The 25,082-nt window shown below is 41.7% G+C and overlaps 1 protein-coding gene across 4 annotated transcripts in view; it reads left to right on the forward strand.

Annotated features, from left to right (window-relative positions):
* Positions 1 to 25,082, forward strand: part of CTNND2 (catenin delta 2) — a 904,171-nt gene that overhangs the window by 557,202 nt on the left and 321,887 nt on the right. For all 4 annotated transcript variants that reach the window (XM_027605522.1, XM_027605518.2, XM_027605519.2 and 1 more), the window contains one exon: positions 669 to 924. In XM_027605522.1, coding sequence (XP_027461323.1) covers positions 669 to 924 — 256 coding nt within the window. The remainder of the gene's footprint in view (positions 1 to 668; positions 925 to 25,082) is intronic.

Raw genomic sequence — 25,082 nt, forward strand, 5'->3', positions numbered from 1 at the left:
GGCTGGTCTTCATCTTCTCCCACATGCCTTCCCTTCACCGAATGTGTTACTCTGACAGCTTTGGTTGAAGAAGAGGCCTATGAAAATCTCTGGGGAGTTGCTTTCCAGCAGCACGAGCAGTCCTGTGTTTAATGCCCCAGGACTAACTGTGGAAATAGGAGCCCAGCCTCTCTCTCTCTCCCCCTCCACCCCCACGCATGAGATTTTGTTCCTTTCATTCGGGAGAATTAACCACGTTACTGTTTGTTTTACACTCTTAATGAAATTAATGTAACATCACCTGAGTGAACACTGCCTGAATTTTCTCCCCATGAACAGTAAAGAACCAACTGTCCATGATCCCTCATAAAAGATTCCCTAGGGATCCTCTGGGTTTGGGTTTTACACAGAGTTTACACATGAGACTAACAAAACGGTAAACAGCACGCAACACACAACAGACGCGTTTCCCCCGTGGCTGAAAGGCTTCTTTCTGAGATAGTGTGCTAATTCTCATGATACTGGATAACACTGAATGTATTGGTTCAAATATGACATGATTTTTTTATTCTTCCAAACCCCCCCTTTTTTTTTCTTATGTGTGTAATTCTCCCCCTGCCTAGACCTGGTTAACCGTTTCTGTGAGCAGGTCCTCAATTTTTTACTTTGTCCCTACTTTCCTGTCGTAGCCCCATCTTCCCCCGGTGTCGACTCCATCCCCTTGCAGCGCACCGGGAGCCAGCATGGTCCACAGAACGCCGCCGCCGCCACCTTCCAGAGGGCCAGCTACGCAGCCGGCCCAGCCTCCAGTTACGCCGACCCCTACCGACAGCTGCAGTATTGTCCCTCCGTCGAGTCTCCGTACAGCAAATCCGGCCCTGCCCTCCCGCCTGAAGGCACCTTGGCCAGATCCCCATCCATCGATAGCATTCAGAAAGATCCCAGGTGGGTACAAAACCTTTTCTTTTCCCGACCTCGACGCCTAAAGAGCTTTTCCAGCCAGGCACTGTTATGGCGTTTTTTTTCATTGATGTCACATTGTTGGATCCATGCCACTGGCTGAGCATTAAAGGGTTGACTTCACGTTGAGTTTTATAATCTTCGGTTTGGTTTGGGGTATGGGCACTGATCATGGACCTCCAGTATCTTCTGCGGTTCAGCAGGTGCCTGAGATGTCAGCTGTTTGCTAAGATCCGGTGCAGCTGTCTTTTGGACAATGGAAATGGAGGATTTGGGGATTACGTCACTTGACTTCAGATGTCACAGTCTAGGTGCTTTCTTGAATCAGTAGGACTGTGCTCTGTCACCATGCATGCTTGTTTCTCCGTAGCAGAGTGTAAAGTGGTACGTCTTCCAGGTTATACCACAAGTTGAAAAGTTAGAAAATCCAATTACCTTTATTTTTCTGTGTCTGAAAGTAAACATTAGGTTGAAGTAGTTTGGGTGTTGATAAAAACTTGGGCATAATGTGTCAGAGAAAATCTTCTCACCGAGCTGTGTTTTTCCTTGCTTTCTTTTTTCCATCAATGGTGAGAAATTTAGTGTCGCTCTGCTTCTGAAGTTAGAATTGGTTAAATGATGTTTTATTCATAGCCATTTGATTTATGCTGATAGAGTCCCATAAATATATATCTGCATCTGTGAATATTACAGATATGTCAGATTTTTGGTATTTCTTTATAGCAGGGCATGTCACTTGTCTCTGGTAGTATGCTTAAAATTCGTCTCAAGGAATTTTCTCTGATAGAACACACAAGTGCCTATATACTGTATTGAGGGGTTTCATAGATTCTTTTGTGAAGAGACATCACTCCTACCAACATAAAAGGCTGAATGAGACCATTTTATGGTATTTTTGAGATAGCTACTTTAGCACTATTCAAACTGGCTTGGAGGGTCCATGTTAAATATTATATTTGGTGGAACCTCCATTATTATAGAAATAAATTGTAACAAATACTCACTGTTAACGCCTAGAAATAAGAAGTATACCTACATTTACATTGTGCAGTGTCTGCTATCCAGGTTTTCAGTTTCAAAGGTCCTGAAATCTGCCCCAAATCCCTAAGTACTTTTAGCTTGTGTGGATAGAATGTTCTTCAGATAACACCTCAGCGTTCTCTGTTTTTAAGCAATTTTTCTCGACGTGCTCCTGAAAACATAGAAATAGTGGAATGGTGAACTCAGGAAACGCTAAATAGAAAAATACATGATGGAATTAGCATTGCTTTATTTAACATTGTATATTTAAATGAGGATAAACGTTTTATCTCTGATGGAAAGGTTTTACATTTTCATATTAGGGGAATTTGGCTTATTAAGAAGCCAAATTTATTTGTTTCTCAAGCTACAGCTTAGCCTCTTTCTTTTCTACTGTATATTAAATGCATTTCATTTTATTAAATGGCATATCCTTTCCATTTTATATTACTGTCATTTTTATAGCCTTTTTTCTTCTTCTAGTGAATTGTCATAGCTCTATTACCTTTTTAAGTTATGGATTATATCACTTATATTTACTGCGTGCCCACTATCAAACAAAACAGGGTAACGCTAGTAAGAAATGTTATCATAAATAAGAGAATATTGACTACTAATTTTTTGTATGTATAAAATGTACATGCAAGTCATTGCATTATATGAATTACAAATTCACTGTTAATTTCAGGAATGCTACTCATTAGCCTTAAATATGTGTTAAATCTGAAAAAAAAAATCATACTACCATCCTAAGCCCAGAAATAGCAAAAAAATGGAATCATATCTAGAAGTAGAACTGTATTGTTGTGACTTAATACAAAAGGAACTAATCATCTAGCATCATGCAAAATGGATGGAGTCTAAAATACAATAATGCCCTAAGAGTCCTCTTAAAATAAAGGAATATGCCAACGTGTTCAGGTTGAATGGACAGACATTTCAAATCTAAAATTCAAGTCCAAAATCTAAGGCTTCTTTTATGACAAGATATTTGCGTCTTCCTTTGAATAATGAATTTTGATTGCTGTCAGGTGACTATTACCAGAACAAATAGGTTTAACCTCTGGGGTTCAAACTTGTTTATTTTGGCATTATGGCTTATGATTTACACTTTTTCAGTCTTTACACTTCTTTCAAGCTTCAGTTTTTAAAGAGAATTTGTTGAAGTTTTATTTATCATTAAATACCAGACCATCTAAGCCTCTACTGTTCCCAACGTATATTTATAGCACATTATAATTCTCAAAGGACTTTTACTAAATCTTTGATGTAATTCTCCTTTGAGGAAGGAAACTGATGGGTTTAGCGCCTTAAATAGATGGGGAATTAGAGCGGTAAATGACACTGAAGATCACGTTGCTGGCAGGTGGGTACATGGGCTAGAATCCGTACTCTTAGGACACAGCAGCATGTACTGGCATGAACATTTTTATTTTTTTATAAAAAACACAAAGGAAAACGAAGGAATAGAATCCCATCTTTTATGATATTTTTTCAGAAGGTGAGTGAATGATAGTTATGGGTGTTTATGTGTAGGAGTTTGGAATGATAAAGGACATGATACAAATGGCCTAAATCGGTCTCCTCGCTCTGCTAATTGCTTATGGGATGTGTGGTCTTTGTCTTATTTTTTATTTCTTTGGCTTTTCTTTGCTAACACCTGCCTTATGCATCTTACTGCAGACCAGTGTGTTTTCTCTATGGAAGAGTTTTATTATTACTCCATGAGAAGTTTTCCAGAAAGTAGTGTATTTTAACAGAAGAATTTGAGAGATCAAGATAGCCTCAGTTCAGTCATTAGACTTGAAACCAGAGACTTCATTAGCTCTTAATTCCTCTAAGCCACAAGATGCAAAAAAATTGGCTGCAAAGGCTTGGATTTTTCTGGCTTCCTTGGCTCAGTCATATACGGCGGCAAAACTTTGGTCTTTTTGCTTTTAGGCTGCTCCCATGATGTGCTCCAAGAAAGAATGCACAGAAACCTTTTTATACAGAGAGATGATAAAATCTAATTTCCTTTTTTAAAGTCAGCAACCACTGAGGCAATTTACATACATATACATATATATATAAATTTTGCACATTTGCCAAGAAGTTTTTATTTTTTAATTGCATGTTATCTTCCATAAAATGTGAACCTCTTAAGGATTGTTGACACAGCTAATATATTTTCAGTGCTACACCAAATACTGCATTTTATGTACTATTGTTTTTAGACATCTGGGTTAAATATAAATCTTAACATCAAATTATATGAAAGGTTTCAGTGATGTTGGGAGTGATAAGTCTTAGTATCCTTATTTTGAATCTGATTGATGAAGTAACTAGAAAAATATAAAACAAGACCTGTATACCTGGCTGTATGAAAAGTACTATAAGGGGCACCTGGGTGGCTCAGTCAGGTGAGCATCTGACTCTTGATTTCAGCTCAGGTCATGATCTCAGGGCCTAGGATCGAGCCCTGCGTCGGGTTCTGCATTCAGCGCAGACTCTGTTTGGGATTCTCTCTCACGCTGTCTCCCTCTGCCCCTCCTCCTCCCTGCACACACGCTCTCTCTAAGTAAATAAATAAATACATAAAATCTTTAAAAAAATAAAAATTAAAAAATGAAAGTACTATAAATGTTCTTGTCTGTGAAAGGAAAGTTATGGCTTAGACATTTACCAACAGAACTTAATGTAGGTTGTAGATTGCAACAGGAAGTGTCTTTTAATCATGTTTGATTCATCCCTTTTCAAAATATTGTAATTCCTGATGTACACTATCTCCAGCAATTTTGCCAACACGCTAAAAGAATCCAACTTATTATACACATGGTTTAAGTTTAAACTCTGTCTTCTTTTTGTTATTCAACATAACAGAAATAAATATAGCGGCACATCTTTAATGCCGAGTTGGGGCCCAGATTTCAACTGCTTTTCCTTTGGTTCCATCAGATTTGTAGTCCATAGAGGTTTTTTTTTTTTTCAAGTCACAATATTTGAACAGTTATATAAAAATATGCATTTTCTAAGGAATTACCTAGTTGCATTTCTCCTGTATTTTATCTGCTATTTTAAGATATTACTAAAGTTATTTTTCTACTGGATGTTGTATTAGTAAATATAATTAAGTAATGCTGCTTACAAATATCTTATCAGCGGGTGAACCTAGGTTAAGAATGTTTTCCAAATACTGTCTCTTTTTTGCCCGCTATAAAACCAAACATATGGCATACAGTGAACGAATACTCAGAAAACAAAATATACCACAATGCTTTATAAAAGGTGAAGATTTGGAAAAAGTATTTTTAAAATCTTTATTAAAGTTCAAAGCATTATTATGTAACTTAAGTAACAAGGCTGACACGTTTATGGTAAAAGAGTTATGTGGTATTTTTCATTGTCCAGTTCTCTTGAATGGTGGAATCTCTGAGGAGCTTGGTTTTCACTCGAATGCTCAATAATCATTTATTTAACTGGGGGAAAACACAGCATTCACAAGTTAAAGACCATCAGAGTGTAAAGAGCACTTGGAAGCCATTTATTCAGTGAGGCTAAAAGCAAGCCCAACGACTGGCTTGAACGCCTCTGGCCACAGGCCACTCACCATCTCTTGAAAGCATCTTATTAATTCTTTGAGTAATTCAAGCTTTGTAAATTAATTTATATTGTTAGAAAATCTGCACCCTGATCTTGCTCTGATCATGCCCTGATCTTGTTCCTGACCTTTTAAATCACATGACACTATGCCTCCCCCTTGTCCCAAGGACACCCCTTAAGGCCAGTTCCAGCCCCTCCACAGTGCCCAGGCCACTGTCGCTCTGCTGGCTGCATCCCTTCCCTGCACAGTCATTTCCAGGGCCCTCCTCTGGGAGTCGTGCAGTGGCCTTGCTAGTCGCCTCCTGCATCACCGGAAGTGCAGGAAGAGCGCGAGTGTTCCCTTGGGGCAGCCTGGGCTCCTAGTACGTTTTCTTGAGAGATGAGAATGATGTTGGTGACAGTGACGATGATGACGATGATATTAAAAATAATTAGGTCATATATGTTATACACAGCATTAAACTGTTTTTGAATATTTTATTTTATCGAAGTTTTTATTTGAGTTCCAGTTAGTTAACAGACAGTGTATTATTAGTTTCAGGTGTACAGTACAGTGATTCAGCCCTTCCGTATGTCACCTGGCAGGTACCCTCCTTCATCCCCATCACCTGTTTCCTTCTCCCCCGACCCACCTCCCTTCTGGTCACCATCTGTTTGTTCTGTGTAGTTAAGAATCTGTTTCTTGGTTTGCCTCTCTCTCTTTCTTTATTCCCTTTGCTCATTTCTTTTGTTTCTTGAATTTCACATATGAGTGAAACATACGATATTTGTCTTTCTCTGACTGATTTTTTTTTGCTTAGCGTAATACTGTCTAACTCCATCCATGTTCTTGCAAATGGCAAGATTTCATTTTTTTCTGGCTGAGTAATATTCCATTTGTGTGTGTGTGTGTGTGTGTGTGTGTGTGTGTGTGTGTACATATATATGTATCACATCTTTTTTATCCATTCATCAATCGATGGACACTTGGGCTGCTTCCACAATTTTGCTATTGTAGATAATGCTGCTATAAACATCAGGGTGCATGTATCCTTTTTTGAGTCAGTATTTTTGTTTTCTTTGAGAAAATACTTAGTAGTGCAATTACTGGATCGTTGGGTAGCTCTATTTTTAACTTTTTGAGGAACTTCCATACTGTTTTCTAGAGTGGCTGCACCAGTTTGCATTCCCACCAACAGTGCAAGAGGGTTCCCCTTTCTCCACGTCCTCGTCAACACCTATTATTTCTTGTGTTGTTGATTTTAGCCATTCTGACCGGTGAGAAGTGATACCTCATTGTAGTTTTGATTTGCACTTCCTTGATGATCAGTGATGTTTAGCATCTTTTCATGTGTCTGTTGACCATATGAATATCTTCTTTGAAGAAATGTCTGTTCATGTCTTCTGCCCATTTTAAAATTGAAGTATTCGTTTTTTGGGTGTTGAGTTTTATAAGTTTTTACATATTTTGGATACTAACCCTTTATCAGATATGTCACTTGCAAATATCTTCTCCCATTCTGTAGGTTGCCTTTTAGTTTTGTTGCTCATTTCCTTTGCTGTGCAAAAGCTTTTTATTTTGTTGTAGTCCCAATAGTTTACTTTTGCTTTAGTTTCTCTTGCCTCAGGAGACATAGCTAGAAAGAAGTTTCTATGGCTGATGCCAAGGAAGTTCCTGCCTGTGTTCTCTTCTAGGATATTTATGGTTTTAGGTCTCACATTTAGTTTTTAATCCATTTTGAATTTATTTTTATGTATGGTGAAAGAAAGTGGTCCAGTTTCATTCTTCTGCATGTTGCTGTCCAGTTTTCCCAATACCATTTGTTGAAGAGACTGTCTTTTTCCCATTGCATATTCTTTCGAGCTTTATTGAAGATTAATTGACCATAAAACAGCATTAAACTTTTTAAATACTCAATATTTAATTTAATCCTCCCTAAATCCCTATGACATGAATCTTTATAGTGCCCATTTTACCTATGGGGAAACTAAGGCTCAGAGAGCTAGAAATTGAATCCATGTCTGTCCAAATTGGAATCCTGTGTTTATAACTACTATGAATATTGAACCAATATTAACTTTACAATGAAATAAAATGCAGTCTTTTCACATGTGAGTTCTGTAAAGCTGTGAATTAATTATCCTTACCTTGACTTTTTAATTTTCTTTTTAACTTAAGTGAGGTGCTTTACTTTCACTTCTTGTTGGGTGATTCCATTATTTGATACTTCAGAAATCTCTGGGTCCCAATTTTGTTACCCAGTATAATTACTATATAATTCCATGGCCCTTGAAAATATGGAAGACATATATGTATGTCCTCAGCAAATTTTTATCTAGACACGGCTAAAGCTGGTCCAAGGTCAGAATCTTATAGCGCTCATTCCTTGGACTCCTCCCTCTGGGTCCATCTGAAGGCACCTGTGTTCTAGGTGACTTTCCAGTGGAATATTCTAGGATGAGTTCTGTAGGTGTGGTGATGGCATGAAAACAGCTTCATTTTTTAAGGAGCTTTCAAAGTTATATGAGAGAGAAAGGTGTACCCAGAAATGACTGCAATGCCCTAGGTAAATAAGACAGACACAATTAAAGAAGCCTGTTGGAGAAACTGAGTGCTTGGCACAAACCTTGAGCAAGAAGTGAAATTCACATAAATGTGGCAGGAAGTTTTGAGACAGAGAAAACAGTTGGAAAGGAAAGGGGGCTGGTGATGGAAGGGCAGGGCCCATTTGAAGCTCTCAAGCCTGGTGGGTTGGGGTTTGGGGTCTCCAGCGGGAAGCTGTCTCTGAGATTCCCATCCACCCACCCAATCAGAATAGAATATTAGCTTGCACCCCATAGGTGGATTTGTTCCTTATAAAGTGTAAATACAGTGTATGAATTTCCTGTGGCTGCCTTAACAAATTATCACAAACTGAGTGGCTTGCACCAACAGAATCCATTCTCTCGCAGTTCTGGAGGCCAGAAGTCCAAAACCAAGGTGTTGGCATGGGCCTCCAGGCTCCAGGAGACGGTCCAGCATCTTGTGGCCCTGGCTGGCCCATGGATTGTGGCAGCTTCCCTCCAGGCTCCACCGCGGTCCTCACACACGGCCTTCTCTCTCTCCCAGCCTCCTCTCCATTTCCTTTAAGGACACCAGTCATTGTATTTAGGGTCCACACCTATCCAGTGTGGCCTCATCTTAATTATATCTGCCAAAAACCCCATTCTCAGACAAAGTCCCATTCTGAGCTTCCGAATAGACATGGATTCTGGGGGGGACACTCTTCAACCAACTACACATGCTTTAGTATACACTTATACTATTTACACTATAAAAGAATTGTACGCTAAAGGTAGAACTTAAGATAGGCTACGTTAAAACAAAAGTTTTCAGGTTGGTTTATAGTTTTAATCACAAAGACGTTTTCTTCAGGAAGAGCGATATGGCTGGATGTGTGAGGTCTGAGCGTATTATCTCTGTTGTTACGGGTTCAGATGGTGGCTGGTGTTCACCACTCCAGGTATAGATAGATGGGTGAGCTTAGCTATTTTCTTGGCTTTGGGGCATGCTTGAAGTATTAGTGCTACCACTTGTTCATGTTGTGAGAGTTAGTTAGTTTCAAGCCAGATAATATAATCCAAAACTTCACATGGGCCAACGCACCCCAACAGCAGCAAGGGGCCCTGGGTAAGGTGTTGGAATAAGCAGGGGTGTCACCGTCAGCCCTGACACGGTGTAGCTTCCAACAAAAGACACACCATCATCTGAACAGTGAGAGGACCAATCTCTAGAGTAAATATGATAGCTCTTCATTTTATTTCGCTTGGTTAAATAAATGAGTAGAAATTCATGAGAGATTCTTAACTCTAGGAAAGAAACTGAGGGTTGCTGGGGGGGGAGGGTGGGGGGGATGGAATAACTGGGGGATGGGCATTAAGAGGGGCACAGGATGTGATGAGCATGGGGTGTTATACGCAACTGATGAATTATTGAACTCTGCCCCTGAAACTAAGGATGTGCCCTATGTTGGCTAACTGAATATAAATTAAAAAAAAAAAAAACAGAAATTCAAATGTTCTCCCCTCTTAGCCCTACGGATGATCTTGTGCAGCCTTGCAGTGCGGACTCTCACCCCAAACAGGATAGTGGAGGAGGTCTGGGTGAAGGGCAGCCCACACAGGGAAAGGGGTTCGCCACAAATGGCGATTCTGGGAGTGATGTTTGTCTGCTGTGCCCGCAGCATCCATGTACGTAAAACAGAAATCATAAAAGTGCCTTCCTCGTAAAGTTGTAAGATGAAATGTGTTAAGACTCTAACGTCGTTGGAATATTTCCTCACGTGGGGAAGGACCCTTTGTTAGCTGCCCCCAGTAAGGCTGCCTCCCTGCTGCAGCCCCCAGCACACCCCCCAGACCTCTGCCCCCCACCCCTGTCATCGGGACCCCCGAGGATGGAGTCAGAGCTGTGGGAAACATGGGTGAAGGCAGAGAGGCCAGGGCTGTCTGGTTGGAAGGACGGGGAGGCCCAGGAGCTGGGAGGCCAGTGTGGGAAGGGGTCTGGTGAGCCCAGAGCAAGGAGGCCGTGTAATTGAGAGCCCGGCCCTCATGGCAGGGAACAGAATTGGAAGATGGAAGGGAAGATCTCACTGCAAAAGGATTTTTTGTTTGTTTGTTTTACAAAAGTCTCCTTTTCGAGATTCCCTTTATCAGTTTAAAGGAAAGCAATGTTCTCACATAATGCTTGCCTGTGCCAGTATTGATTTTCCCACAGCCCAGAATACTCCTTTTACCTCCTGTCTTAAAAATCACTTGTAGGGGGGCACCTGGGTGGCTCAGATGGTTAAGCGTCTGCCTTCTGCTCAGGCCATGATCTCAGGGTCCTGGGATGGAGCCCTGCATCCGGCTCCCTGCTCAGCGGGGAGCCTGCTCCTCCCTCTGCCTCTGCCACTCCCGCTGCTTGTGCTCTCTCTCTCTCTCTCTCTCTGGCGAATAAATAAATAAAATCTTTAAGAAAAAAAAAAAGCCCTTGTAGGGGTAAACAGCTCCATTTTTAAAATAGCAACTCATTTCTAATACTACACCCCTACCTCATTTATACTGAAGCACATTCCGGCCAGGGACCTACCTCCAGGACATTCCATGGTAAAGAGGGTTGAAACATGGTCAGTCATGACTGATGAGCACCTGTGCCCGGAGTACTAACGAGTTCATCGTTAGCAGATAGCCCATCAGTTGTAGCGGTGGAAATCTCTGTTTTGTGCTTCTCTGGTGTACATGCTTGACTCTTGAGAACCAACCTCTTCTTTCCCCTCCCTCCACGTGCTTTTGGTGAAACAGACTCCGCCCCAAGTTCAAAGATGAGCAGGCAGCCCACAGCCTGCTGTGAGAGCTGATGTCTTGCAGGGCCTCCACCCACTAGCCAGGCCTCCGGGTGTGTGGACGAACCTGAGGAACCCATCTCTCTAAGGTGGCCTACGTGCATTCTGGACTCTCCTACCTCATTTGGGTCAAAAAGCCAAATCCAAGCTAGCTAGAGCCAACAAATGGGAGAAAAAGCTGTTACATCCGTTCTTTTTCTCTGTAAAGTTCCCTGCCCCCTGCCCAGTCTCTCTGGAGGTGGCTGTGATAGGAGGGGCCCTAGCCAGGGAAGAGAAACCAAGAGAATTCAGAGTGATGGAACTAGCCAATTTGGTCAGTCATTTCTCAAGGACTGTCATCTTCCAGGGGGAGTCTTGATACACTCCCGGTTACGCTACAAGGATTATGTGTCTGGGTATACATAGATTCTATGTATGTCTATAGATATAAGTAGGTATAATTTATGTGTATACACACACACACACACACACATAGTACATATGTATATACACAAATTATGTTTATTGGCTCTGCACACATTTATCCAGAGATAAGACCTACAAAATTTGCATAAGCACACGCCACTGTTAATGTGACAAAAGACACACAGTAACAAGGCACTGATTTTCCTTCTTATGTACCTGTGGGTCTGTTCTCGCAGCCCCGTGCTTTGCTTTTATTTTGTTTTACCACTTTTTTCTAAGTCATTCTAAAAATATTCCATTCTTCAAATCAATGCTGATGGAGTGTTAAAAATGAAAAATATAAATTCACAAAAAAAGAGAAACTCAAAACTTGTTTCCCTTGCAGAAATATGGATCCATCAGAGTAGCTACAAGGACCTTGAAAAACACATTCTGGTTGTTTATGTAGTTAACAGGCACGCACAGGGCTGTGCTCAACCTTTTGGAATTACATGCCGTTTAAAGAGCTCTATGTTTCTCAGAGAACTTGACTGTTCTTAATTAAAAGATCTCCCCCCCTTTTGTTTATCTTCAATTTTTACTGCTGTAACTATTCAAAGCCTATTTCACTTTTAGCATATCTCAATTAATCCGTCCTCAAAGCCTTCCTTGTTGATTCTACTGCCAGCAGAATCTGAAATCCCCTTTGGTCATTTCATGTACAAACCAGTTTTAATATTTTTCTTGATGTCGTAAGTCACCTTTCTTCACCATCTGAGTAAACATTTAATTGAGAACAGAAAGGGAACATTCAAAACTTTTATTGTCTTACAAGGCAGGTGGTAGTTGTCTGTCAGTTTGTAACTAATGGGAATTAATTCTCATTGCTTCTTGAGATATTTTGCAGCTAAGAGCGCTCATTAATTTGGAGCCACTGACATCGACAGAGATAAAATTAGCATTTTATAGTAAGAAAGATACATTTCAAGCTGCAATTTCCGTTGCTCATGATATGTTCCGGCTTGACAAATCTAGTAACCTAAATTCTTTCGACTGATGATCATGTTCAACTGTCTTAACTGGGTTGCTGAACCCAGTATGTTCTAGAGTCGAGGTAATTCTAATAAGAGTAGAAGGATGAGGAGGAGGAAGAACAGAAGGAGAAGAAAGAAACCGAGTGGGAAATTCAGACGGAAATTCTCGTGCAGTACAGAATACTTTATGTACTAGAGTGCGATGAAACTTGTATCCTCGCTTAAAATTTCATACGAAAACATGGCCCCTGGGCCACCAGTTTTGGGGTCCTCTTTAGAGATGAACCCACTATACCAAGAAAACTCTGACTGTGTTTGATAGCTGGGCCATTTGCAGAGTAGCGCCTAAAGCGAGGGCCTCAGTCTACCCTCAGCTGCTGGATACGGGAGGATGCCACGGTGAGACCCCAGGATGTTTCCGATTGACTTTGAACCCTGGCACAGTGAACCCCAACATTTTTGGAATTCGTACTCTAGCTCCATTTCAAAAGACATGTGGGGTACCACCATAAGGTGGCCAGTCTTCTACTTTGTGAAGAGTCTCCTCCAACCACTGCTTATTAATACATCAGAAAAGCCTACACAGAATAACCTTCGAATATAGGACAGTGTTTTCAATCAAATAAAAAGGATCGTATAAAAAAAAAAAAAACCAAAGTTGGCTCGTAAATAGATGTTTGAAAAATCAATGGCTTAGAAGCCACAGTGAAAAAGAAATCACTTTTCTGAACGTGTGAGCAGTATAAAATTAGCTCAGGATACTCACGTACCTCCCAGTGAATGTAGAACAGAAATCCTGGCTCTTTACGATTCTGAGTATATTTGCTGAAAAAAATGAATGACCAGAATTAAGGTATTTCTTCTGGTTATTTTCAAATATTTCAAAGCAGCAATTGTATTCTAAAATCTTCATCATTTCTGAAAAATCTCCACATAACTAGCACCATCTCTGGGATGAACAGAAATAAGATTTGTGGTAACCAGCGTCCAATCACCCGCATCTCCTGGTTGTTCACACCTTTGTGTGGTCCCCTCCCACACTGAATCCGAGCTGGCCTGTGTGACAAGCAGAATTCCACAGGAGTGACAGTTTGTGACTTCTGTGGGTAAGGAAGCCAGTTCAATATCTTGGGCTTTTAAGCAGCCCTGTGGAGAGACCCCCATGGGGCGGACCAAGCTGCTTGCCATGTGGGTGAGCCACCTTCCAAACAGATCCGCTAGTGTCCGTCATGCCTTTGGGTCTTGCAGCTTAGATCCCAGACACTGTGGAGCAGCGACGCATCACGACTCCTGTTCCCTGTCCTGAATTCCTGACAAAGAAACTGTGAGATAATAAGTGATTCTCATTTTCAGCCACTAAAATGTGGGATGATTCGTTATGCCTAATGGGAAAGTTAGCTTTCCTCCCAGTATCTCCTGCGAAACTCCCTTTCCCCCTTTCTTGTTTGAGAGAAACAAGCCAGGGGCGCCTGGGTGGCCCAGTCGGTTAAGCGTCTGCCTTAGCTCAGGTCATGATCTCAGGGTCCTGGGATCAAGCCCTGAGTCAGGCTCCCTGCCCAACGGGGAGTCTGCTTCTCCCTCTGCCCCTCACCCCACTCAGGCTCTTGTTCTGTCTTGCTCTCGCAAATAAATAAAACCTTTAAAAGAAAAAGGAAAGAGCCAAAAGGTAGAAGCAACTCAAACATCCATCAACAGATGAATAGATAAACAAAATGTCATATATACACAAGCAGCAGAATATTATTCAGCCTTCAAAAAGAGAAATTCTGCCACACCTTCCAACATGGATGAACATTGAACGCATCGTGCTAAGTAAGCCCGTCACAAATGGACAAATACTGTATAAAATTCCACTTATAGGAAGTACTCAGAGTACTCAAAGTAATAGAGACAAATTAGAATAATAGTTACCAGGGGCTAGGAAGAAAGGGAAATGGGGAGTTAATGTTTAAGGAGTACAGAGCTTTGGTTTGGAATGATAAAAAAACATTCTGGAGGTGGATGATTGCACAGCAGTGTGAATGTACCTAATGCCACTAACCTCTATACTTAAAATGGTTGAAATGGTAAATTATATGTGTACCTTACCACAATGAAAAGAACATAAAGGAGAGGAAAAAAGGAAAGAGCCAGCTAAAGGCTGTGCAGGCACCACTTCTGATGTCCAGAAACTGAGGCCATATGGAGTTGCCACAGATGGGGGACACAGGGAGGAAGACCAAGCAGGAGTGGCCCCGTGGATCTTGAGCATGACAGTTTTCAAAACAGTGCCTTCCAGGGCGCCTGGGTGGCTCAGTTGGTTAAGCGCCCAACTCTTGATTTCAGGTCAGGTCATGATCTCGGGGTCCTGGGATCGATCGAGCCCCGTGACCAGGCTCTGCTCTCAGCAGGGAGTCTGCTTGAGATTCTCTCTCCCTCTGCCCGTCCTCCTGCTCGCACACACACTCTCTCTCTCTCTCTCTCTAAAATAAATAATAAATAAATAAATAATCTTTAAAACAAAACAAAATACCCCTAATGCTCTCCACTACTTTATGGGCTCTCAAGCCCATTTTTAAAATTTATTTTTTATTTTTTTAATTTAAATTCAGTTAACCAACACATAGTACATCATCACTTTCAGATGTAGTGTTCAGCAATTCATCAGTTGCGTCTAACACCCAGTGCTCATCACATCACGTGCCCTCCTTAATGCCCGTCACCCAGTTACCCCATCCCCCCACCCACCTCCCCTCCAGCAACCCTCAGTTTGTTTCCTATACTTCAGAGTCTCTCATGGTTTGTCTCCCTCTCTGATTTCTTCCCCTTCAGTTTTCCCTCCCTTCCTTTATGGTCCTTTACACTGTTTCTTACATTCCACAAAGGAGTGAAACCATATGATAACTGTCTTTCTCTGATTAACTTATTTCGCTTAACATAATCTCTTCCGGTTCCATCCATGTCGAGGTAAATGGTAGGTATTCATCCTTTCTGATGGCTGAGTAATATTCCATTGTATATATAGACCATGTCTTCTTTATCCATTCTCTCAAGCCCATTTTTAAGTGAAACACGCATAGCATCCTTCCCCACTTATTATTTGCCAAATACATTACCTACGGTAAGGTATTTAATCTCTTGTCCACATTTTCTTATGATGAAATAAAATAAACATTAATATATTAGCTATAAGACTCAGTTAAAATAATGGATGTGAAGTAGCTTTGTCAATTAGCTGACACAATATTATTCCATAGAATAAAAATAACTGTTAATATTATTTGAGGAATAGTGCCTTATGATGATCAGTTTTAAATATTTTCATTCATCTGTTCTTCCATTCAACAGATAATCTATCGAATACCAACAGCCAGCCAGGCAGCATTCCGGACACTGGAAACTTCTGGATAGGAGATGAGATGGCAATATTAACTAGGAAATAAGTAGGAGATTATCTCATTTAAAATCATATAAACTTAAAACTAAATGAAATTTAAATGAAAACTACCTGCCACGTTTTGTTAAAAATTGCCCTTAGGAACTGATTATACAAGCTACCACATAATTCTGTTGTAATAACCTTAGGCACACCTACTGTGCTTTTTGGCTTGCAGAGCCCAAGTTCTATTTCATGACTTCTCCTGGGGTTAACTTCCCCTCGAACTGAAAATGAAGTCAGTAACTCATACCTCAAAGGCCCTAAATCAGAGCTTTCACCCGACATAAAGCAGACAGGGAAAAAGCATCCTGCTTCTCCCAAGAACCAATAGTATTCCTGTCCTTATCTCTATTTGACAAAGAAGTCTGCTATATTTCAGGCCAGGCTATTTTATATTAGAAAAGAACTCATTAAGATAAGTGGCAATTAACATCTATGCCGCAATAAAAGGGTTTCTGACATTAAAGAAGAAAATATAAAACATGGGCTCTTCTAGATAAACTGAAATGTTTCTGCAGGGGGCCTTACAATGTATCTGCTGTGCTTTGTTTTGAAGATTACTAGAACATTAACAGATTTAAATTTACTATAAATCAGCTTGAAAGTTACAGGCAATATTGGTAATATTGTAGAAGTAGCCATCAGGAGGAACACACAAACACGGGGCATGTCTGCTCAGCAGTGCACAGAGCACGAACATGCACGTGCACGCGCACACACACACACACACACACACACATACACATACACACACGAGTTGGACCTGCTTTATTTAAGTAACTGCCAACCCTTAATGACTATAAATTTCCACTGTTATCCGTTAGACGGGAGAGGAGTTCCTGCTCGATGATCCCACACTGTTGCTTTAATAAAAATGAAGGCAAAGCATGCAACGTACAACAGGACCTTATGTAGATCAGCATGGAATATGCCTGTCATTCAAGCCATCTCCTGAAGCGCTTGTATGTAACATGCAACATTCGCTCCTTCACTGCAGTCAGAACGTAAAATTGCGAGGAATAAAAATGCACTCTGGTTATCTCAGTTAATAGGAGCTTGTTGTAAGTTTCCAGGGGGGTATGGAAGAGACAGGAAGCTGTTTCAACAGCCTCAGCCACGCAGGTCTCATTGAAAAACAGATCACGGTGAAGGATACAAAAGCAGCTTTGGGGCCATAGCAGGAACTCTGAGCAGGGCGCTGAGAAGTGTTTGCTGGGCCCTTGCACAGAGCTTTTCTTCCCCGGTCTCTGCTTTCCCCGACCTCTTTTCTGCTCTCCTTCATGTCTCTCAGCACTGCCAGGGCTGCTCATGGCCCTGCTTCTGCCCTTCCGCCTGTCTTCTCTCGGCATCTCTCTGCAATTGTGTGTCACTCCGCAGTGCCTTGAATTCAGACTTGCTCAGGAGAGTTGTTTTAGGCTGAAGTGGGTGTCCCCCCCCACCACCGCATTCAGATGTTGAAGTCCCAACCCCACAGTACCTCAGAATGTAGCCATATTGGAGAGCAGTTCATTGAAGAGATGATTACGTTAAAAGGGGGGCCATCAGGATGGGGTCCCAATCCAGTATGACTGGTGTCCTTCTAAGAGAAAGGACCATGTGAGGACAGAGTGAGGAGGTAGCCATTTGCAAGCCAAGGAGAGGGAAGCCTTGGGAGAGACCAAACCCGCCAGCACCTCAGTCTTGGATTTCTAGTTTCCAGAACTGTGAGAAAAGAAATGTTCAGGCTGTGGTATTTAGTTATGGCAGCCCAAGCGGACTAATGCGAGAGACTGTGTTTGGAGCCATGAGTGAGTGTCCAGGATAAAACATGCTGGACAGAGTTCACATGACAGGTGGCAGATGAGGCCGCCCCTCGAGGCAGAGCTGCCTTTGGGTCAGTGGGGATCCTACTGGCGTTCATCTCTGCTGCGACTCTGCCATAATCTACACGTGTGCGTCCTCAAAGGAGGACCTCAGGGGGTGTGATAGCTGCTCTCAGCCCAGAGTTTGGCTGGACAGTCATTTTGCCCATGTAGGTGTACCTTTTCTGAAAGTGAGTTTTGTAGAGTGTTTAAAATATAGCTTGCAAGTCAACAAATGTGTATTTATCTTCTCTAAGTTTGAAAAGGTTTATGTAGGTTACAGAAAATGAGATTTCAGAAGAAAAGAGTAGTTTTACTAGTTTTACACATAAATCATTAAACATATGAATAAATCAACGTGATACAATAAATGACTAGTGCTTTGATAAATTGGACATACCCACTTGTGGAAATGGAGTCATTTCTACAAATTGAGAATCGCTCTCTTTTCTAATCCATTTCTTTAGTTTTCAGATCATTGAAATCAAGTATTCAGTTTACCACACTTTGAATTTTATATTAAAATATATTCATATTTTAAAAAATTGCAAACACTAGAATAACCAGAACTTAAACTTTCTAGCACCTTTTGTAGAGCTTTGCCATCTAAAGTGTGGTCCAGGACCTCGGTGCTGGTTAGAAGTGCACATATCGCAGAGGAATCTGCATTTAAATGAGACAGCAAGATGATTTCTGTGCGCACTAAGATCTGTATCACTAATCTGTAGTGAGAAACTTCTCACAAATACCACATCTAGTTTATTGCAGAAGTTAGAAATCAAGGTGCTAATCATATTTGACCTTGCAAATGTGCTTTTTATTATATTGTAATATTGGTGGCATAATAGGATCATTTGACTTTTGCAGACAGTTTTCTTGTATTTGATCAAAAGTCTGAATTCAGGAGCACAGGTGGTCAATACAGTTGATAATGTGATCACCAAAATGTAAACTCACTTTTCACAATGTCACAATATAGATTTATGAAAATATCGCCTACTTCTTAAAGTTCCCCACTAGGATCGATTCCCCTTACTTTTTATTTTTACAGTAATTGTATTACATCTTTATTATTCTGCAACTTTCTTTTATTCACATAATATGTCTTAATGGTTCTTTCTGTCAGAAGGACTTTATTCACTTAGCCACCCCGTCCAAAGTGTGAGATGTAACACGACTTACGTCATCATTGTCTCGTGGATTGTTTTCACGGGCTCTTTTCAGGGAGCTGTTTTCCTTGGTCATTTATTATCCAAGTTCTGGAATTTATGAGATGTTACTGCTCCCTTTAAAAGGTCAAAATTTTCAGTTTGTTGTTCAAAAATAATCAACATTTCTGCCCCTTCCCAACCATAGCCAGATCCCCGTAATGTCCTCTTTTTCTCCTACTGAAACTGTCTCAGCTAGCAGAGGTCCTCAGAACAGACCGTGCCGCAGTTGCTCAGATTTGCTCAGGACCTTATTCTTTCCTCTCTCTTTGCCCTTGACCTCCATCAGATCTAATGCAATGTTCAGCCATATCTGGTCCCTGACTCACTTTAGTCGATGCATCTCCTTGCAGCCTGCGACCCCCCCAACATCGTTGTAGGCCCTTCGGGCTCTGCCTTGAGCCAGGAAGAGCTTTGATGGTGTCTTTGTGAGTGCTCCATACAAACCGGGTGGGCGCGCCTCGGCACGCTCAGCCTTGCACAATTCTCCAGCGTGGGGACTGATGCAAGGTCATCTTCTGTGGCCACAGCGCATCCCAGAGGATGCCTCAGCATCACATTGCAGCGTGGAGGTTTTAGAAATGCACAGTCCCAGACCAACTGACCAGAACCTTCACTTTAACAAGCTACCTCAGGGATGCATGTCACATTGAAGTTTCAGGAGCCCCGATCAAAAGGTCAGTGTCGTCCAACCACTTTCTTTCTGCATCATTAAGAAAAGGCCTTAATATTTCTTACACATGGTTGCAGAGGTTGCATCCCCCCAGTGAAGAATCTGGGGTTTAGCTGTTAGGGAGCATGGGGCACTGGACGGTGGGGCCACACAGCAAATCGGAGCCCTTGGGAGGGAAGAGAGAGAAAGGAAGACTCACCTGGAAGGAGGCAGTAGTTCTTTCCTCTTACCATGATGCTTTCCGAGCTTTGGAATAGCAGTCACATCCCTCGATTCTGGGCCTCTGGCTATTCAGGCCGAGGGGGCGTGTCCCTGGGGTGAGTTCACTGAGCATTCCAAGGCACCCAATTTCAAGACACTCGCTTCTCGCCACCATCTATCTGCTCTTCACCCATTCTCCTTTGCGCTCTCCCTCTCATGGTTTCTCATCACCTTCTTTACAAATAAAGGCCAACCTTCCCCTCATTCGGAGTCTCACAGCTCATTTCTTTTTTTTTTTTTTTTAAGGGCAGAGAGAGACACAGCGAGAGAGGGAACACAAGCAGGGGGAGTGGGAGAGGGAGAAGCAGGCTTCCCTCGGAGCAGGGAGCCGATGCGGGGCTCGATCCCAGGACCCTGGGATCATGACCTGAGCCGAAGGCAGACGCTTAACCACTGAGCCACCCAGGCGCCCCACAGCTCATTTCTGTGAACAAAGTTTCTCCATCCTTGCATCTATAAAAACCAACAATAGAAAGATTGGTACTGACCTGTCTCATTCTAGCAAAAAAATATCTATATATACTCATTTGTGAATTCATAAACTAATTTTTTTAAACCCCACATCCATCTCATGAAGGGATGCATTTCCAAAAAATGTTTTCTGTCTAATAACAACCTATCAAATTTTGTACACGTTAATAATCCTCTGTTTTGATCAGTTGTGTACTAACAATACCCATGATGAGTGAAAGCCAAAGAAGAAATTCATAGTTAGATCTTCATGGTCATAGGAAATAAAGGATAGAAAGATGTCTGGGAAGCATGGGTGTGTTTATGTGTGGTTTCAATGAAAGATCAAGGTGCTGTCTTTTAATCTCCGATAGATGGTTATTTTAAAGGGGAAGACCATGGAGGTTCCTTCAACAATGGAGAGTGCTTCATAATCTAAATTTTATTGGGTCAAGCTCTGAGCCTTTCATTAAGGCTGCAAAGGAAAATAAAACTTCTGAAGACTTCCATTAAGCTTGACCTCTGAACCAGTTTCTCAGAAGAAAGAAAATGCCTAGTGTGGGCTTTTGTTAAACACCAGTTCAGGCAAAGAGGGTGAGTTCTTGTGCTTCAGACTTTGATTTCCATTTAAGGCTCTCACTCTTTAGAAAAAAAGATAATGTGTTAGGTTGAAAGCTGGAAAAATTAAACTTGGCCCCGAGTTTTCTGAGAAATCAGCACCCATTTCGTAGCAAATTTCAGAAGCAAACTATTTTAGCCACAAAACAAATGGTTTCTTTCAATTGATACACAGCAAATGAGGACGTCTGGAGTTCTTTTTAAACAATGGGCCAACTATGCTTCCCCCATCCTGTTACCCTCTCGCCCCGGGCACAGCAGTGACAGGCTGCCCTCAGGCTGAGACGCGTGGGGCATTGCATCTTTTCAAGAAAGCCAGAATTCTCCCCTGCCAGTAACCTGATGTGCCCCCAACCGTGTTAGGATAGCCACCAGTTTTCTCATCATTATGAGAAAAAAAGAGAAGCATAAAGAAATATTCTCAAATCCTTCCTAGACAGTTAATGCCAGTAGAGAGAATGTTTTCTTTACGTGATCACTGCAACTGATGGGAAAAGTCTCTTCAGTAAGCTGCAACAACAAAAAAGAGCATGTGATTACTTTTTTAATATTTGCCCTGTAAGGCTTTCCATAGTCCGGTTCACATGGCAGAGAACGACATGGGAAAAGTTCGACCCCGTGCCAGAAGTGAGTGTTGCACGTTGGTATTACCCTGTAGGATTTTAACCCAATGGGGAAAATCCCTTTTAACCTGTAAAATGGTTCCGGCATTAGTCTTTATTATTCTTCTGGATCGTTTTCATCTTGTATAAATATCAGCATAAGAAAAGGGTCCGCTGGGCTTGTCCAGAGTTCCTCCTGCCCCTACCACGAGGCTTAGCCTTCTCCAGACCCTGTGTCAGTCTAGTCCAAAGTCGGAAAATATCTAAGACAGTGCTGCTCATATTCCAAGGACCCGGCATCATGCGGGTCCACCTGGCACCTAGGAGCTGGCCTTTTCTGCATTGCCAATTTCCATCTTATCCCCTACCTCCCAACAACCAGATGATGGCATGCTTCCCTGGGCTTGAGCCGCACCTTGAAAACACAACACCACATCTCAGCCCCGCTAAAGCATGGTGCTTACGCTGCTCGGGTGTCATTCCTTCCTGGGGGCTGAAATCCCGTCCTTGGCCAGGACCTTGATCCCTGCTGGTCAGGATTCTGTGCTGCCACGACCACCTGCCAGCTTCTGTCCCCAATGCCAGGCCCCTCTCCTGAATGCTGTGGTTGCACTTACTGGATAATTGTTCCAGGCACCTCGAAAGCATCATCATTCATCTCTAAAGACCCCAAATCTGTTCTGCTTCCTTGAGTCTGCACCCTAGGTAGCCTTCCACTTCCTAAGCTAAAAACCTCAGTGTAGTCTTCAAATCCCCCTCCTCCACCTCCTCCTCCTCACAAATGACAACACTGGCCGTGGACTTTATATCCGAAATATCTCTAGACTTCCTGGTCTACCCCCAAATGTCCTCCCCTTAACACAGACCCTTGTCCTCCCCTAGAAAGATCCGAAGCCTCTCACCTGGTCCCACTAACCCCTTCTCACTCAGTTCGAGGCATCCTTCCCCCTTCCACCAGAAACACCATCTTCAAAACTAACTTGATCATGCCATTCCCCTTCTTGGGAGCTTCCACTTGTGCTTTGTCACCTACAGAGTTAATCCACACTCTGAAATAAAACTATGTCCCACCCAGGTGTCTAACCCTTTCCCCGACCCTGCTTCTCTGCCCTGTCTGCCACGCGGTCCAGCACACTGCCATTACATGGGGTGATGTGCCCTTACAGCATGGCTTTTTCACATGCTGGTCTCCCAACCATAATGCTCCTTCCCTTTTTTTTTTTTTTTTTTTTACTTCTGGAAGATTCAAATCAGCTTTCCAATTTCAAATATAATCTCTTTTGACTCTCTCTGTGCTCCCCCTGGAGGGTCTGCCGAAATCTGCAGATGTGTCTGAGGGAAGGGAGAAAGGAAAAGGAAAGAGAAAAACCCAGAGCCTTACAGGATTTGAAAGATCTTGAAGCACAAAAATATGTTCCAAAGGAACGGAGACTCGGCAAGTGCCCAGTTTGTACACAAACACACACAAAGTTTGATTCTGGAGACAAGAGACCAATACGCTCGAGATTTCTCTTTTAGGGAAAAAAAATGCAGGAAAATATTAAGAATGTTGGTCAGAAGGGGCGCCTGGGTGGCTCATTCAGTTAAGCGTCTGCCTTTGGCTCAAGTCATGATCTCCAGGTCCTGGGATCAAGCCCCATGTCGGGCTCCCTGCTCAGCTGGGAGCCTGCTTCTCCCTCTGCTCCAGCCCCTGTTCATGTGCTCACTCTCTCTCTCAAATAAATAAATAAAATCTTAAAAAAAAAAAAAAGGATGTTGGTCAACACATTGAAAAGATATGGACCATTAAAAACCATCATATTTTTACTGAGATTGCATGATGACAAGCTAATATAATTTAGATTTTTAATGAAGTAATTTGATTCAAACATTGGAAGATGTTCATAGGTATGCCATATGTTTATTTCAAAAAAGCCCATGAAAAGGTTTTTTTATATGTAAGAAAAAGTGTAGAGGAGGCATAAACTAGGGGTTACTGAGTGCGATCATTCAGGAGTCTACCTTATACTTAAACTACTGTGGTCTCCTCTAAGAATTTATTTCTTGCCACTGTCTGGGTCCATTTACTAATGGTACAGGCAACTTTATAGCTTCTCTTGTATATCACTTTCATCAACCTTTTATTTCACAAATGAACTCATAATTTTTAACAATAGAACAGTATAGAGAAATTGTGATTCCCTTCTCTGAGTTCACCATGGTTTGCCAGGCAGGGGAAGTTTGAAAGGACCTTCAAGAACCACATCCTCAAAGTCCAAGCTGGCAAGAGAGACCTTTGTGAAAGTTATTTCTAATGCAGAAGAAAAACAAAGTAGTCATTTAAAAATATTTGAGTCTAAGGAGAACTTTACTGTCTCACATCTTTTAAAACTCTCTTAAAGATCGGGACAAAGTAAACAGAAAGCACCAAGTATTTGGAAAGGGAAGGATAAGCACCTGTTACCTGTTGCCTGCTTCTTTCTGATGGCAGTGATGAGTTACCTGGCTCACTAGTTTGCCTTCATGGATCATGTGATTCATTGACTTTCGAGATGCCTTGAATTTAAGAGTCAGTGTGTGAAAAAGAAATCAGAAATAAATCACCTGTGCTAAAATGGTGTCTCACATATCCATGAAATAAACTACACCAGGGACACAAATTGTTGACTTGGGATCACCCCTGCCCACAAAACTAAAGACTGTGTTACTTTTTGCCCTCTAATTTCTAACCTACAAGTATCTCTTTTAGGAGAATACTCTGTAACCTTTTAGGGCAGAAGAGTAGATACATACACAGAGTGTGGGTTCACAGAGGAGCTTGTTGAAAGTATTTAATTCACTTTAAAAAAAATATGTACATGTGCTTTGTTTGGTAACAAAGGAGAGTACTCATACTTTGATAGAAACTTATTTTGACTTTGAATATAAATTTTGTTTTCTACCATGCACATTTTTAAGTCTCTTGCTTGTAGTAAAATACCTTTTTATCCTATAGCTGTCAAAATGAAAAGAGCTTACATAGTCAATGCATTCAAGAGGCCACTCAAAACACATATCATTGAGCAATTCCATAAATATTGAAAACATTAATCACCCCAATGTAACTTTGCTGCTTTTTATATACACAAATGACACTTCAGTGAAACTCTCATGTGGGATAATGCATTTATATCTGTCGCCAATCTTTTTGGAAGCAATTCACAAGTGCTTATTATATAATATTATTATGCAACTATGCCTTCATTATGTCAAGAGATTCTCTGCAGCAAATACTGTGATAACGTTAAAATTACAGAGATGAGTAAGATGTATCCACGTCTTCAAGAAACTTTGGGATTCTGTGGGAAATGACAGATCTACCGTTTCAGTCCTGTAATACATACTGTGAAAATGCTAAGCATGGATGGAGCAGGAGCATAAATGAGCATGGGAGGTGGGGGAGACATTCTAGAGCTAAATACATGAGGAAGGACGATTCCTAAGTCGGGCTCATGATGAGTTTTACTCAAAAAGTATGGTGCACGGAGGGAGGAGAAGTTACCCAGTATGGGAGATGCGGAAGTGTGGGGGGGGGGGCAGGACAGAACACCACCAGGGGGTGCTGTGTGTGAGACTATGCGTGGCTCAGAAGGGCTTGGAGCTGGGGATGGCAAGAATAGATTTCTTGTGACTCCCATCAAGGCCGCGGCAGGGTGGGGGAATGGGGTTGGAATCAGGAAGCTGGCCTGTGCTTT

Source organism: Zalophus californianus, chromosome 5 (genome assembly GCF_009762305.2).
Source record: "Zalophus californianus isolate mZalCal1 chromosome 5, mZalCal1.pri.v2, whole genome shotgun sequence".
Taxonomy (NCBI): Eukaryota; Metazoa; Chordata; class Mammalia; order Carnivora; family Otariidae; genus Zalophus; species Zalophus californianus.